The following is a 16595-nucleotide window of genomic DNA, read 5'->3' on the forward strand; positions in this document are numbered from 1 at the left end:
GCTTCTATGAATGATATTTGCTTTGTGTCCTATCACCCTTCTATTCATTTTCTTTTTCCCCATCCAAGCAGGTAAACCTCTGCTTAGAAGAAATTGTTTCTTCCGCTGAGCCTCGGTGCGGTTGACAGCTGTCATATATGAGGATTATACTTGAATACGTGTCTTTAGAGCTAGACAGTTTTAAGGGGCTTTAATCTTTTGTCTTTGCACATGCAGGGAATGCCTGGGAGCCAGAGACCCTTACTGTGGCTGGGATAGCAAGCAGAAGCGATGCACCACCATTGAGGACAGCTCCAACATGAGCCTCTGGACTCAAAATATTACTGAGTGCCCAGTAAGTGGAAGGAGTGGAAATATTTTATACATACTGATGTGTGTATGTGTAGAAGGGAGAAGGGGAGGTGAGTGTGTGGCAGTCTGAAAAGGACTGGCTGTTATAAAAGCAGTGGCACGCACTAATATCTGTGCACAGCTTCTTGTTTAGAACATGGAGACCCCAAATGTATTTGTTTCCTCTGAAAGAGGGATCCTAAAGCAAGCATTCAGTCTTCCTCATGCCCACCCATGCCTTGGGTGAAAAAGAATGGATCATGCTGCTAAGTTACTGCTGAGAACCATGTAAGCCCCAGCTGAAACTTGAGCTTGCTGTCTGCACGATTTTCTTGGCTTCCCTGCAAGCTGGGGAATCAGAATAGCCTGCTGCTCCAGGATGCTAATACAGCATCCTGGGGCAGCAGTCAGGTAATTTTCCTCTTGGATCCCTGAGCTGGGCCCAGGAGACAACACTGGTGAAAAGTGTTGTACTGGCAGGAAGAGCCATCTAGACAGCAGCACAAATTACTGCATGTGTGGTTTGCAAAGGGAACAAAAACATACAGTGTGTACTAGAGAAATCAAGGGACGGGGAGAGTGCAACTGAGAGAGGGGGTGTGAGAAAGACAATATTGGGTTCTCAACTGACTGCAGCAGACCAGAGACCAAATCTACATGATATTGCAAGGAGATGGCCTTTTTTCCTGGCCCTGGTCTCCAAGAGATGCATATAGAAAAGAAGTGTCTCTGCTTGAATCAGTTTGAGTTGACTCTCCAGCTCCCTTTCCAGCCACCCACCCTTCTCTGATGGCAATATCCAGTTCCTGGCTGTGATCCCCATGCTGGCTGGGGAGGAAAAACCAGTCTTGTTAAATAAAGTGAGGGTGGGGGAGAAATTGTCATTAATGTTCATTGTTATTATCTAACGTCAATTAGCATATTAATACTGCTAAGTCCAGTAGATAGGGAGGGAGGACTGGATGGGTTGTATCTTCAGTACGCTATTTCTGTCTGGAGGTGCTGGGATGTTTATTCCCATTATCTCCCTTACTCCTCAGATATTTTCCCAGGAAATACTAGTCATTACTTCAATCCATCCTCAGCTTGGCAGGCTTAAGTTTTTCACTGCTGGATTCAGAGGCTTGTGTGTTTATAACCCTCCTGTGTTGAACTGGGATGCAGTGCTTCTTGATTGCCCATGCTGTTATCTCATCCTGCTTAATGCCTGTGTCTGTTGATAGGTGTGTGAGGTGTTAATCCTCTAGTTTGAACATGTCTGCTGTGGTGCACACTAGGGAGCAAACTACTCCAGATCATTGTTTCAAGGTCATAAAAATTCAGCACAGAATATTCAGGAGCTTTGGCTGTTCTTGGGGTGCTAGTTTTACATTTGTTTTAGCATTCCATTGTAGATTATTTTCTGTGTAGATGCTCCCATTCTGTTACATATATCAGCCTTGTGCTCTTTGACTGACAGGCTGCCAAGCCGTTTAAAATCCACATGCAAGTACTTTCTTTTTCTTTCACCTCTGCCACTCACACTAGAATGAATTCACACTGGCGTGGAGTGGGATAGCTCATTTAAGCACCTACATCAGCAATATCCAAGTATTTCCTTGTATTCAGTGCAGGACAAAGGTCATGGTCAGCAGAAGAAAGGGTCTAGAAGAGCATGTGCAGATGAGCACTGAAAAGGGAGGGAAATGCAGTGACCCAATGCCAAACTTCACTCCAGCAAAAGACCTGTCTGAGTTTAGTTGGATGAGTTACTGTCATAAGAAGTCCTGGCTTTTCCCACCCCACTTTTCTGGGCTGAGCACCAGGCGCTCAGCTGTGCTGGTACAGCTGTATGTGAGATCACAGTCAAGTGTGAAATTGTGTCGATTAAAAGCACCCCTCCCAAATAAACTTTTCCTAACCCAGATAATGTCAGTGAGTTCTTTCGCAGCCTAGCCCACAAACAGATGTCCTGGCACAGCTGAGAGACTGGCATTCAGCAACTTTTAAAGCCAGAACTGGCATATTATTGAATTATATCCTACATGGGCCAGGCATTTGTGTGAGTCAACCACAACACTAACACAACTTGACTGCTGCTCTTGTGCAAACGGGCTTGTTCAGAGCTAGTCTGAACATCTTTGTACAGCACTACATTGTGCCACAGATTCCCACTCTCCAGCTTTAATATTAAGGGACTTTAGATAGAGGCTTAATCATGTAGTGTTAACACAATACATTGGGTAATGGTTAATATGTTATTACTAGATAACATCCAGAATCTCCTAAAGGTTCATTACTGAGGTTGCAATGTCAACCATTTTAACATTAAGAAATGGTAGCACACAAATTCCACAAACTAAACTGCTCTTCTGTGTATGTGCCCATGCTTTATCAGGGAATCCTGATGAAGGATTGTATGTGCTTTCCTGGAAGAAGGGAGGGAGGTGCACTTTGATTTTAGAAAAACAGACACATCCTATTTTGTGGTATCTTACTGATGCCAACATGAGCCACCAGCAGGAAAGGAACTTCAGCTTTAGCCAACAAACTATTAGCCAAGCTCATGGTGTCACTGTTGAGGGTGGTTGGCAAGTCAGGAATTAAGTATTCCCAATAAAGTGTACTGTCCTCCTTATCCTCAGCCAAACAATGATCTTCCTTCCAGGTTTTCCAGTCCCACTCTGTGTTTACAGCAAACCCCTATCTTAGTCATATTGCATCTGTTCCATGCTACCTCATTTTCTTACTAATCAGTGGCAGTTTCCCCACTCTGGTTTTGGGTGTCTTGTACCCTGCTGTCAATTCACGTGGACTGAGCTGCTCAGAGCTGCATTGCCCAGGGTGATCCTGCTCTCGCCCACACTGAAGCATGTCCAGTGCAGAGAAAAGACGTTGGGTGCAGGGATCAAAATCTATGAATCTCTGAAAACTGAGAATTTTTCCCATGTCCCAAGGATTTTATACCCTGGACAGTTTTGAATGGCTTTTCATGGGAATTGAAAAAGGTGTTACAAGGACAAAAATTTCAGTTCCTTGCTCGGAACACTAGTTTGCTTCAAGGAAAATATTGCTACTTATGGACAGTCTTTTTTGCTTTTTTTTGATTTTATAAATGGTTTAAGTAGTTTCACTGAAACTTTGCAAGACTTTTCAGCTTACATCAAACAGCTAACATGGAAACTTCCAGATTAAGTAATTAAAGCTTGGCAAAATTATAAGCTTTTGATACCTGAATCCTAAGACAAGGAATAGATGAACTGAAAGAACTAGGAATGCTTCAGTCTTACCTGTAATATCAGAATAAACATGGAAAATATCCTGGTAGCAGGGATTAGGAGTGGGCAGTCTGAATTTTTAGATCCTGCACTTGAGCCTTTAGATTCTACAACGAAGAAAGAAAAAGATGAGGCCTTTGGTGTGAGTGTGGCAGTTTATAAAAGACAAGAATTCCAGAACTGGCAATATTGTCAGGTGAGGGAAGGGCATTTGATCAGATGTGTTTTTAAAGATGTCCTCTCTGTCTGATGGGCACTGTGTGGGCTTCAAAGGATTTGCCTTGTAAAGGTATTCCTGAAAAAGATCAATGCATGTGGGTTTTTATCCCACTTCCCAAGTTTGCTCTTTTGAAGATATTTTTTGTGAATTTAAAGATGGAATAATAACCCATATGTAATTTCTTAAGTATAAAAACTTCCCACACTCACAGCGTGACATGTTTATAAATCTCAGCATTTTGGTTATGGTTGCTTATTTGTTTAATTTTTGGGTTGTTTCCCAGTATCACTTATGAGCCAATAATTATTTATCAGCTTTTTTTTTTTAATTGATGACACAGGCCATATCATACCATTGATTTCTGAACAGGAATCTTGCTGGAATCAGCAAGGCTTTCTGGGTCAAAAATGAATAGAAATGATGCAATGCTTGGATTAGGGCTTTTGTAAGGCAGGAGGAAAAAGGACATAAAAATCTAGTATTAAATGTCTCAAAGTACTTCTTTTGACTCCTCCCCTCCAACTTTTAGAAACCCAACTGTATTGATTTTTAAACAATGTTTAAAACAGCAAATTCAACAACAACTACAAAGCTCAGGGATCTACTCTGTGGGCATCTTGCCTTTTAACCTGCAGCCCAGAGCAAATTTTTACAACTACATGATAATCTATTGCAAACAAAGGCTTACAGCAGATGCCTGAAACCCCTGGCTGCAACCTGACAAGTGCAGTATCAGATCTAAATCGCTTCCATGCCACTGCTGCATATTTTTGATGCTGCTGTAGATGGGTGAGAGGGGAAGATGACAACCCACCAGAGGTACATTCTGAGTGTTTAACATAGTGCCAGTCTTGGAGAATAAGCACAGAGCTGGAAAGCACTCTTCCCATGGCTGTGGTTGGCTCCCTGTGTGGCTCCTGAGCAGCTTCATAGCCCCTCCATGCGTTAATTTACTTGTCTGTAAAGCAGGGACAATCATTCCCCCCCTGGGGCAGCCCAGGGGCCTGCTCTTGCTGGCAGCAGAGCTCAGTGAAACATGGCACAGTGGGGTTTGTCAGGGCAACTGGCTCAGGTTTGGGGCCAGGGCTGTTTGCCAGGACCCCAGCCTCTTCCTTCCTTCATCCTTCATTGCGTGTGACACCGAGGCCAAATTCAGTGTTTCCTTCAGCAGTGGTTTTACCAAAGCTGCTGAGCATCCCACCACCACATGGGTGACCCCACAGGCATGAGCCACTTGCAGGCAGCCACCATCTGTGCCATCTGCCTGCAAGGCCTGGCACTTTGGGATGGGGCATGGGGTGGGGAGCATGGAGGAAGCCACCAGGGCAGAAGTGCATGATGGTGCTTGTGCTGTAAAAAGGGAGTAGCTGTACACAGGTAGGGCCAGCACCAATCCCTTTCAGCCTTGTGTTTCTCAACAAGTAGTAGAGGGGATGCCAGGGCAGGGGTATTCAGGGCAGCTTTCAAGACATGGTCTTGGGCTGCAGGATTCTGCAGTAGCGGTGGAGTGGTAACAGGAAGGCAGTGGTGGCCAGGAGTGATCCCAGGAGAAGCAGGTAGCACACAGCCTCTCCAGACAGACTTGGGGACAAGGGGCCCAGCAACCTGGTCCCCCAGCCCTCAGCTTAGGGCTCCCCTAGCAGCACTGGTTAAAACAGGGCACAGGAGAGCAAGCTCTGACACACTGTCTACTGGAGGGTTGTCACCAGTCCTGAAATAGTTCTGTTTCTCATGCTCTTGGTCTGCCAGAACTACTGTATTTTTCCTTTATTACAGCATGCAGGAAGCTCTCAAGTCCCAGCCTGTTCAGGGCTGTGCAGGCATGAAGCAAAGGGCAGAGGGGACAGATAGTAGTGTGGTCTGGTCCATAAATTGTCTTGAGATGAATTCTTGCTCTTTAGGTGACTATGTGATCCTCAGCATTAATGCTAGTCATCAGCATCTGCTTCACTTTTTGTTCTTCATCCACATGGCCATTTAGGGTATGGCTCAGCTTAGAAAGGGAGACAGTTCTTACTGCACGTTTGGACAGGGCCAAACTCAGTGAGGCCCCAGCCTCAGCTGGTCACTACAGTTATATGAACACTAACTTGGAAAATACTCTGCAGGAAGCCCTGCAGAGGCTGCAACATGATGGAGTGGGGTCAGCCAGTATTGGCTGTGGTGTTGCTTGAAAGACTGAAGCTGTGCAGCATGGAACAGGGAGTGTGGTGGTTGTGTGGTGTGGCAGATGGATGCTTGCTCCTGGTGTGGTGCTGGCTGGGTCGGCTCGGTGCCTGTGTGCACATGTTAGGTATGTGGTGTGGAATTTGGAGGGTAAATATTGATGTGGCATTGTCTGAAAACAACCCTCTGTTTTGAATCCTGCTCGCAAGCACAGACAGCTCCCCTCTAAGCTGCATCCTAATCCCCCTGGAAGCTTTGTTTGGCATTTCTATTGTGGGCCTGTCTCCAGAAATGTAAACTTGCTAATAATGACCTTTTTTTCCTCTTAAAATTAGGTGAAAAACCTGACAACAAATGGAAGGCTGGGGCCTTGGTCCCCATGGCAACTGTGTGAGCATTCGGATGGGGACAGCACAGGCTCCTGTATGTGTAGATCACGTTCATGTGACAACCCTCGTCCTCGCTGTGGAGGTCGCAGCTGTGAAGGGGCCAGGATTGAGGTTGCAAATTGTTCAAGGTACGTCAGCATTTTGTGCTTCTTAAGGGAACAAGAGTTGTGTCTGTGCACAGCTTAGCTCCTTCCTTGTGACCATGTCATTGTATCCCAGCCAAAGTGAGGTGTGTGAGGTCGAGCTTGAAGTCAGTGCAAAATGAAGAAACCCAAGGGCTCTGAGTGAAGAGCACTCAGCCAAGGCTCTTGGAAGATGAGCACCCCAAATTATTGTACCCTACACTGTGCCTTGGTTTCCCTCAGTTGTACAGTGAGTAGTGACCCCTCAGGAGGAGGTGAATAAGGCAGAGGTAGTTGTCAGCCAGCTAAACAGCAGACTAAAAAAATCAGAAAGCTCATAACTTCTCAGAGTTTGGGTTCCAAGGCCGCATTGCCAAAAACAAGCAGAGCTCCTTCAGAGCAACTCCTGTAAGGACAGGGCTGAGCCTAGCTCCAGGCAAGGCTTGTTTGCCTTGTTCTGCGAGTCTGTGACCTGTCTGCAGCACAGCCTGTCTGCTGGGCAGGTGAGAGCAGCACGTCATCCTCTGGCAGCGAGCGGGCTCGGGAGACGGCCCGGGGACGGCGCCGGAGCAGCACAGGCAGCTCAGCTTGTGCCCAAATGCTGCCTGCCCACAGAAGCCTGGAGCTCAGCTTTGGCAGTATGGAAGCTAAATGTCCTCCTGTGGGGTGCCCAAACATAGCCATGGTGTTTGTGTCCGTGGTACCCCACCACCCTCAGACTACATCATGTCATGACTCAAGGGAAGATGATGCAATAGTGTAAACACTATTTAACCAGGGTGGGGGCAGCCAGGATTTTGCTAAATATTGGGTCAATACAGTTTTAATCTACTTTATCTTCTCCATAAACATTAATTCCATTAAGGACATCTGCCTCTTGACTCATCCCTGGAGATCAGTGCTGGTCTTGGCACCAAAAATTCAGCAATATTCATGTTTTAATTGGCATCTCTCCTTCCAGTTATGGGCTGTGCTGCCCAAAAGGTGTGCAGTCATTCCTGCCCCTGTGCTGCCACCGTGGGCTGAGCAAAGCCTTCCCCAGGCAGGCTTTTTCTGTCAGTGGCAAATGGAAAACATGCCAGTGGGATGGGTTTCTCAGCACTGCTCTGATGGCAAAAGAGGCAGGAGCAGCTTCTAAGAAGGGGATGAAAAACAGATTATTCAATCTTAAGACATAACAAAACAGCATGGTTTGAAAAATAGGGACATCTGGTCATCCTACATCCGCTTCAGCCCTCAAATTTCCTTTAATTGACTTCATACGGCATTGAGATTTCTTTCTGCAAAGAGGGAGTAGGATGTTTAAAAATGAGTTCTATTAGAAAGCTGGAGATCTGAAAGTGGATCTGCTAAAAATCCTGAAACACAAATAGATGTTAAGAGCTGTTGGGTTTTTGAGGATTTCTTTAGTAGAAATTACTTGCCCTTTTTGCAGCAGTAACAGCAACCTTGCATTTGATTTTTTTTCTTTTCATGATTGTACATATAATCTTTCTTTTGGGTTAAAGAGTTGGGAGGTAGTAGGTGGTTTAAAACATAGCAGAATAAAATGGAATAGTAGGATTTTTATATGAGTGAATTTCTTGTTCTTTGACCTTGTTTAGGGTGGGAGAGGGGAAGGGAGAGGGATGAGAGAACAAGAAGAGGAGGGGGGAAAGATCTAACAGGGTTCTGAAATAAAGCTGCCAAGAACAGGCAAGAGTTGATAAAAAACACAAAAACTGTGAAGGGCAATGTGGGTTTTAACTTTCATCCTCTTCCCTGATTGGTGCTATGCCAGGAAATATTTCTTGCCAGCAGTGTTATTAGTTCAGTAAATGCTTTGAAAATTAACATCTGTTTTCAAGCTTAGCTTTCAAGTCAGTGAGCACCTGAGTTGTTTTTTGACTAGACTTTTTAGAAAGATTTTTCTTTATAAAAAACACACCCCAGAAAAGATATTTTTTGGCTTAAGGCACTGAAGTGTCAAGATTAGACAGTTTTATAAGACACAGCATTACCACTGGCTCCGTATGAAATGAAACCTGCAGCACAGAAGAGATGAGATATGGTTCCTTCTCTCCTGCTTCAAGGTCCAGTGCTGCCAAATCAGAGGAAGGTGAGCTTTAATAGATGCAAGATTTTAAAGATGAAAATGTTGGCTTCTGTGTAAGCACAAGTTTGAGGTACCTCACACAGCAGCGTGGCAGGAGCCGCCTGCACGTGCTCAGCCTCTCACAGGAGCTTTGGCAATATCTCCAGCGCTGAGGTGTGAACTAGGGGGTTTTACATCACACTGGCTTCAGGCTGTGTTACCACTGTTCAGCAGAGATGTGATCACTCATTAAACCATGAAACTAGATCCTGCCTCTGAGCTCTTAATTGCCTCTGGTTTCTACAGATTTAGGGTCACAGTACAGTGACGTCTGCAGGTGGCCATGAAAGCTAGAAGCAATTATTGTTATTTTTAATGAAATTTGAGATTTCCATTTAATAGGATTCAATGCTGAAGGCTTTAGGAATATTATATATAAGAATATACAAAATATGATGAGGTTTGTGATAAAAACATGGGAGCTGGCAGTGGTGTTGCTGTAAGAGATTTAAAGCATCAATACATACTGAATTAGCAGAGGGTAGGTTTTTTACATCTGTTGGCACAACTGGCCTTCACGATACTCAAAACCTGAACTCTTTGTGCAGAAGTGTTCAAGACATAGACCTTTGGGATCAGCCATTGGGTCAGAAGAGCAGGGTTATGAGACATGGGGAAGATGATGGGGGAATAGTCAATCAAAGTTACACTAACAACGCTATTGCCCAGCAAGTCCTAGGAGACGTTTTCAAAATCATTCAGCATTGTCTTCATTCTCTTCCTTTCCAATTCTTAGAGACTTCAAAGGGAGGAAAGTTAGGCCACTGCTAAGCACTTTCAAAACTCCCTTTTAAAAATCTCCCCTGATACAAAGTCTGGTTGAAATGAATAATCTATTCTCCCATGAGTTCAACACTTCCCCCATACTCTGTTCTCTCTTACCCTCTTTGTTAGAAATGGCGCTTGGACACCGTGGTCTTCCTGGGCCCCCTGCAGCACCTCCTGTGGGATTGGCTTCCAGGTCCGGCAGCGATCCTGCAGCAATCCTGCTCCACGGTATGGGGGCAGGGTCTGCGTTGGACAGAGCAGGGAAGAAAGGTAAGAGTTGTCCTTGATGGTGTGTGTTCATTTCTGTGGCTGTAATGTTGGCAGCTGGAAGTGGTGGCTGGGAATGCAGATTGAGGCTGTTGGGCTCAATGCAGAAAGCAGAAGCAGTCCCAGAGCCTGGGAGGCATGCGGCTGTTTACAAGCATGGACGCTCTCTTTCAGTGAGCCTGTGAACATCAGACACTTCAGAGCTGCCCTCACTCCCAAGCAGGACCCTTCAGGCCTTCACAAGTATTCCTGTCCCACACAGAGGGCTGACTTCCTCCCGGAATGCAGAAGCTGTGCCTGCTGTTTGCACTGTAGAGTTTACAGGCACAGTTACTCTGTTCTGATCTGTCCCTGGAGTGGCAGCTGAGTATGTGCAGCTTTCACTGCCAGTTGCACCATTCCCAAGTCTCTATTACTTGTTCTGATGCTCCAAAAGCAGTTCATGACAAAATACAGCTTAACTCACAGATTCAGGGTTGAGTTTTTGTAGGGCATGGCATCAGAAAAACATCTTTTTTCCCCTCTAAGCTACGAAAATTTCACACAAAATTACTAAAACCTAATACTTTCTGAATCTACAGAGCCATCTGCACTATAATGCTTCTTCAAGCTTGGCCCCTCATGAAACACGTGCTTGAAGGCATCCCAGCTTCTTTCCAGGCCTGACATTTCATTAAAGGGCACCTCTACTTGGCAATAGGCTGTTGCTTGTCCCTTGAGTGGTCACTAAGACATATGTCTCTGCATTTCTCAGAATAAAAAGACCAATTCATTTCATTGCCTTGTTTCAAGACATTTTAATGTTTGGTTTGATTTGTGTCCATTCACAATGGTCCTTTTTGGGTTTGAAGACTACCTCTGAGTAAATTGCAGTTCTGTGTGATTAAATTTGAGAACAATATTGGTTAAAAAGCTGAACAAAGTTACAGTTACTTTTGACACAGAACATGAAGTAGCATTCACGTAGGGCCTGCTTTTAGATGCATATAGCATCTGGTTGCAAACTCCAGTTTCCTAGGGTCAAGGCAGCAGTAAAAGCCAGATTGTGTGAAGAGAAGATTGTCAGGTGTTTAGCACTTGCCATTAGTGACAGATGACTGTTGAGTTGCCCTCCCACCAGTCATCCCATTTAGAATATTTACTATCCACTCTCCCTTTTTGTGACACTTGGGCTTCAGTTTATGAGCTCTTTTGTGGACTCAGTGTTTGTGGAAAAGTTTTGAGACAGAGCACTTGAGAAAACCTGATCTCGACCATTCACTCCAACTGTCTCACCGAGCTCAGCCTGATTAACCACCCTCATTTGGTACAAAGGCTACATTTCTCTCCATGGACAGGAATATTGCTAATCTGACATTGTGTCAGTCTCTGCTGGCTCTCTGTGCATGCATCAGTTGTGCCCAAATGCAGTGTGCAGTCTTGCATCTCGCACCATTTTGTACCTCGGATGTGCTGACATGGAGTTTTTTGAGCAGTGCTCTTTCTTCTTTCAGATTCTGTAATGAGAACAGTCCATGTCCATTACCGATTTTTTGGTCTTCATGGGGACCTTGGAATAAATGTAGCGTGAATTGTGGTGGAGGGATTCATTCAAGGCAGAGGTCCTGTGAAAATGGAAACACATGTCCAGGCTGTGCTGTGGTATGTATTGTTTACTGACATTGCACGAGGGGCACCTGTTGACAGTAGCATCAAGGAACAGGATATTTAGCTCTTCTCTCCACTGTGGTTTTATTTCTCAAGCAAGAAGAAAATGCTGTCCTCAGCTTTTGCTGGAGAGGATGCTGAAATGAACTTGGAAACAGAGGGGTGGCAGATTTACGGACAGACTGGTGTACAGAGTACTTCCTTAGGCCTCTGTAGGCTGATATCAAGTCCTTCACCTGAAAGCTCTATAGATGTTCTTTTCTTCTGTCCCACTCCCAAGAATTATCCTGTTGAGTCAAGGAGGCCACACACACATCAGAAATGAGTTGCACTGTCATACTTGAGTAAACGAGGTCCAACACCCCATCTGCTCTTTTTATTTTCCCTTTCCTGTTCCGGCAGCTGTTTCATGCAGCCTTTTTAATTGATTGTAGGGTTTCCTTTCAGTGTAAGCAGACTTGATCTGGAACCTCCCATTTCTTCACAAGCTGTTTGGCATTTACGCTAGAACCATGAAGTCCTGAAGCATTGCATTTCTTCCCCTCTGCCAGAAAAGAGTTGTTTATTTAGTTACTTTAAATCAAGAACACAAATGTTTATCACTGGAATTCCTTCCACTGGTGACGAGAATTGTAAAACCCTCAAATCCCCCCATTCCCAGCCAGCCAGAATGTTGTCTGTGTTCAATGGCTGCTGTAGACCAAGGATGGCAAATGGTTCATAACCTTCACTAGAGAGTTTGAAAAGCCAATCAAACTAAAATAGCTGTAAGAAGATCTACTCTAAACCCATATTAAAAATAAACAAATAAACTTACAAGGAATAAACCTTACTGACATTTTGTCCTCTTGGGGCTCCTCTACGCTGACCTGAGAACAGCCTCTCAGGGTCAGAGCAGAAAACTTGTTTGCTGTTATTATTATCTGTTGCCTGAATTATTCTTCTGCCCATAATGAACCAAGCTGTCGAAGCCCCACAGGATTTTGAGTCAGCAAAGAAACACAAACCTGAGGGAGACATAAAACCAGCAAGCACAGTTTACCCCTGACGTCCACCTGAAGCTATGCACCACCACTGCCTCCATAGTCACCATATTTTGTGCCATGCCCAGCACTGACTTGTGCCTGTGAGGTCAGAGAAGGTGGATGGGGATTGTTTTAGATCCAGAGGGTAACCCTTACTTTCTGAAGTGTAAATAAACCTCTGCCAGTTAGGCTGCTGCTGTTTAATAAGTAAGGAGGAAGTGGTTTTCCTTCTTGGCAGGAATATAAAACCTGCAACCCGGAGAGCTGCCCGGAGGTGCGCAGGAACACACCCTGGACCCCTTGGATGCCTGTCAACATCACCCAGAGCGGTGCCCGCCAGGAGCAGCGCTTCCGCTACACGTGCCGGGCCCAGCTGTCAGACCCCCATGAGCTGCAGTTCGGGAGGAAGAAAACCGAGAGTCGGTTCTGCCCCAACGATGGCTCCGCAGTGTGTGACACTGACTGTACGTCCTGCCAGCTCTGAGGGACCATGGGGCAGGCCTGGGTGTGGTGGTGCAAGGGGGATCCTCTCAGAACAATAAGACTGTGTCTGCAGTAGTGTTGACATGTAGGACTGGTGTCACTGCAGAGGGGCAGCGATGGGGAGAACCCTGTGACATAGACAGACAGTTGTGAGCTCTGTGCTTATGGCAGTGTATAGATTTGTTCTTGCTCCTGCCAGGCTGCCCCAAAGACAACAGGCAAGTAATGAGGGTGTAAAGAAGAGAAGAGCAGTTCTCAGGACAGTGTGTCTTTTCTTTCTTCCTGGAGCTCCCCTTGTGCACTGTCTCTCAGGTTGTTCCCTGCAGTACTGCTGTGATGCAAGGCAGCATCTTGAGGGCACAGTCTGGACTGCCACAATTTGCTGCCCAGGGAGGTCATTTATCAGGGTTATCAGTAAACTCAGTTTGTATGGTACAAATTTCTTTTTCTGTCTAGCTTAGCTGTAGCTCTGGGAAAAAAAAAAACTCTTGCCAAGGGCTTTCAACAGAAGCTATTCTGCAGGGCACATAGATCCTGATTGTATTCATGAGCTGAACCCCTTTCTAAAAGCCCAACAACTGGTTAATCTGTGATCTTATGGTGTCTTGTTTGTTTTCCTTGAAGCTCTTGTTGATGACCTCCTCAAGACTGGTAAGACCTCTGCACGGATTATCAATGGGGGCTGGTCCTTTTGGGGGGCCTGGTCTTCCTGTTCCAGGGACTGTGAGCTGGGCTTTAGGATCAGGAAGAGAACATGCACAAACCCTGAACCTAAAAATGGTGGCTTGCCCTGTGTGGGGTCAGCGATGGAGTACCAAGACTGCAATCCTCACCCCTGCCCAGGTAACCATGATCATCTTCCTGCATGAAATTCAGAGGTGTTTTCCCAAATCTTAATGGTAGAGCAACAACAGCAAAAAAAAAAAAAAAATCAGTATTTTTAAGCTGCCTTTTTTTTGTTTGTTTGTTTTTCGTTTGGGGGACTTTCCTTATTTTTTTAAAGCTATTGTAATGACCCGTGTATGTGATCTTTAGTGCTGACTTAGGTTTCTTCTCGGCTCAGAGGGTAACACAGCCACATCCTCTAGAGGAACAGAAGCTATTCTGCAGGGCACATAGATCCTGATTGTATTCATGAGCTGAACCCCTTTCTAAAAGCCCAACAACTGGTTAATCTGTGATCTTATGGTGTCTTGTTTGTTTTCCTTGAAGCTCTTGTTGATGACCTCCTCAAGACTGGTAAGACCTCTGCACGGATTATCAATGGGGGCTGGTCCTTTTGGGGGGCCTGGTCTTCCTGTTCCAGGGACTGTGAGCTGGGCTTTAGGATCAGGAAGAGAACATGCACAAACCCTGAACCTAAAAATGGTGGCTTGCCCTGTGTGGGGGCAGCGATGGAGTACCAAGACTGCAATCCTCACCCCTGCCCAGGTAACCATGATCATCTTCCTGCATGAAATTCAGAGGTGTTTTCCCAAATCTTAATGGTAGAGCAACAACAGCAAAAAAAAAAAAAAAAATCAGTATTTTTAAGCTGCCTTTTTTTTGTTTGTTTGTTTTTCGTTTGGGGGACTTTCCTTATTTTTTTAAAGCTATTGTAATGACCCGTGTATGTGATCTTTAGTGCTGACTTAGGTTTCTTCTCGGCTCAGAGGGTAACACAGCCACATCCTCTAGAGGAAGTAGCATGGTGGCTTATAGCAATCCTTTGCTTCAGGAAGGTTTGATGCTCCATCCAGTGGAGGGCATCATGGTTCATCTGCTCCCTGATGAGGAGGCAGGCTTAATAAATGTGGCTTAATACTGTTTAGAGATGCTTGCTGTGGCGGTTCTTCTTGTGAACACTTGTTTCTTCCCCCTCTCCTGCTTACGTATTGTTCTTGCGATGGGCATCTACTCTTGACATCAGTTACCATTTCCTGCACAGCCAGCAGGGAGTATTCTTGCCTGGTTTCCTGGTTTTCGAGTTTGTCCTCATGTTTATGTTGCACTCCTGGTCCAGAATAGTAGTAATAGACCATTGACTACTGTATTCTCTCTCACTTATCCTTCTCCTTGCTCTGTAATAAGTGTCTAAACTAAATTTAAGTGATCTTACACAAATTACCTTGCCTCTTTGCAGTTCCAGCAATTATCTACCTCTGGCAATACAGTTTGTGGCCTACACTTGAAAATGCTCTATTATAGTAGTACTATTATGATTCTAAAATTCAATACAAAGATAAAATTCAAATGCAGATACGATCAGAATGTGCAGCAAGAGCATAGCAAGAGTGTCAAATATTGCACTCTATGGCCTATAAAAAGGAAATAATTCTAGCACTATAAAGGCAGCTATTAGTACTATTTTGGAAGCTCTTGGTGGCTTTTCACTAATGTCTGTGCCCTTTTTCTGTGCTGTTTTCTCCCCTTGGACACTGATGTTTTACAATCTGTTCCGAGTGCATGATTACTATTTCTCTGTGTCTCCCTCCTTCCCTGCCTCACTCAATGTGTATACACAAATCCTGGGTTTATTTCACTCTAAGTCACCAGGTTATTATCTTGATGGCATGTGGACCTGCGAACCAGGCAGTTTAGTGGGTGATTCAAGGATCTTAAGTCCCTCCATAGTTTTATTATTAATCTCTTACAGGGTTATGCTTAGATCATAGAGTGGTGTGGGTTGGAAGGGACCTTTAAAGTCACCTAGTCCAATGCCCATGCAATGAGCAGGGTCAATAAATAAAGCCTCTGAATTTCTGTTTCCTGACGGCTGGGACTAGAGGACTTGGGCCTCCCACAGAAAGATCCCATATAAGCTCCACTTAGGTGCTACAGTGCTTTTTTCCCAAGTAAATTTGCTGTTGCTATGAAGCTTCAGGAGACAATATAGTAGTAGTACTACTACTAGTAATAATAATAATAGTAATAATAGCAATGCTGTTTTATAAAAAGGAAAGGAATAGAATGGAGTAGAATATTTCAGTGAATATTAATGACTACAACAAAGAATAGTTTCTGGTTTTGGCACTTTATGATGCAGAATCTTTTTCTGCACAGACGCATTCTGCATCCACAGGAGACAGTGGATTTGTACCCTCTCTTGATGTGAAGTTCTTGTCAGGCCCAAATGTCCTGGGGTGCAGGAAACTGCTAGCTAGTGTGGGCAGGGTGGATGTGGAAGGTGAGACATTGGGGCTCTCCAGCTTTGTCACAGTGAGAGGAGTAACCAATGGCCTCTACCTGTCTGTGCTTGCTTTTCAATGCCCTCCAGTGAAAGGCTCATGGTCTTGCTGGACTCCCTGGTCTCACTGCTCAGCCACCTGTGGGGGTGGGCACTACCAGCGCACACGGACCTGCACCAACCCAGCTCCATCCAGCGGGGAGGACATCTGCATCGGGCTGCACACAGAGGAGGCCCTCTGCAACACGCACCCCTGCCAAGGTAGCCACTTCTCATCCCTGCTCCAGCTGGCTTCCATGGTGGTGGGAGCAAGGCACAGCTGCAAAATGTTATAAAACAAATCAGAAACACCACCAGTTATGAGTTTTTTGGCCATTCAGTCAATGTCTGTTGAGCCAGGGAAAAAGGAGACAGTCCAGCGTTAACTGCAATGCATCCCCTTTCTCTTTGCCTGTTCACTGGTTCTTGCTCTGGCATTCTGGTGCCGGTCAAGCAAAATCTTGCTAATGGTTGATCCCTTTCAAGTACTAGAAAAAGCAGGAGCTTGGTTCTTCTGTGTGGAAGCTGACATGACAAACAAAAGGGGCCATGAGGCAGCAATTTGTACAAGGGAAGGGGATC

General features: G+C 45.1%; 1 protein-coding gene across 3 annotated transcripts in view; it reads left to right on the plus strand.

Annotated features, from left to right (window-relative positions):
* Window positions 1–16595, plus strand: part of SEMA5B (semaphorin 5B) — a 216500-nt gene that overhangs the window by 176173 nt on the left and 23732 nt on the right. For 2 of the 3 annotated variants that reach the window (XM_017740237.1, XM_008638244.2), the window contains exons 13-19: window positions 217–334; window positions 6309–6490; window positions 9513–9656; window positions 11147–11294; window positions 12564–12789; window positions 13433–13651; window positions 16065–16235. In XM_017740237.1, the coding sequence (XP_017595726.1) occupies window positions 217–334; window positions 6309–6490; window positions 9513–9656; window positions 11147–11294; window positions 12564–12789; window positions 13433–13651; window positions 16065–16235 (1208 nt within the window). The other variant, XM_017740238.1, reaches the window with a different exon arrangement.

The sequence above is a fragment of the Corvus brachyrhynchos genome, unplaced genomic scaffold (genome assembly GCF_000691975.1).
Source record: "Corvus brachyrhynchos isolate BGI_N302 unplaced genomic scaffold, ASM69197v1 scaffold126, whole genome shotgun sequence".
Taxonomy (NCBI): domain Eukaryota; kingdom Metazoa; phylum Chordata; class Aves; order Passeriformes; family Corvidae; genus Corvus; species Corvus brachyrhynchos.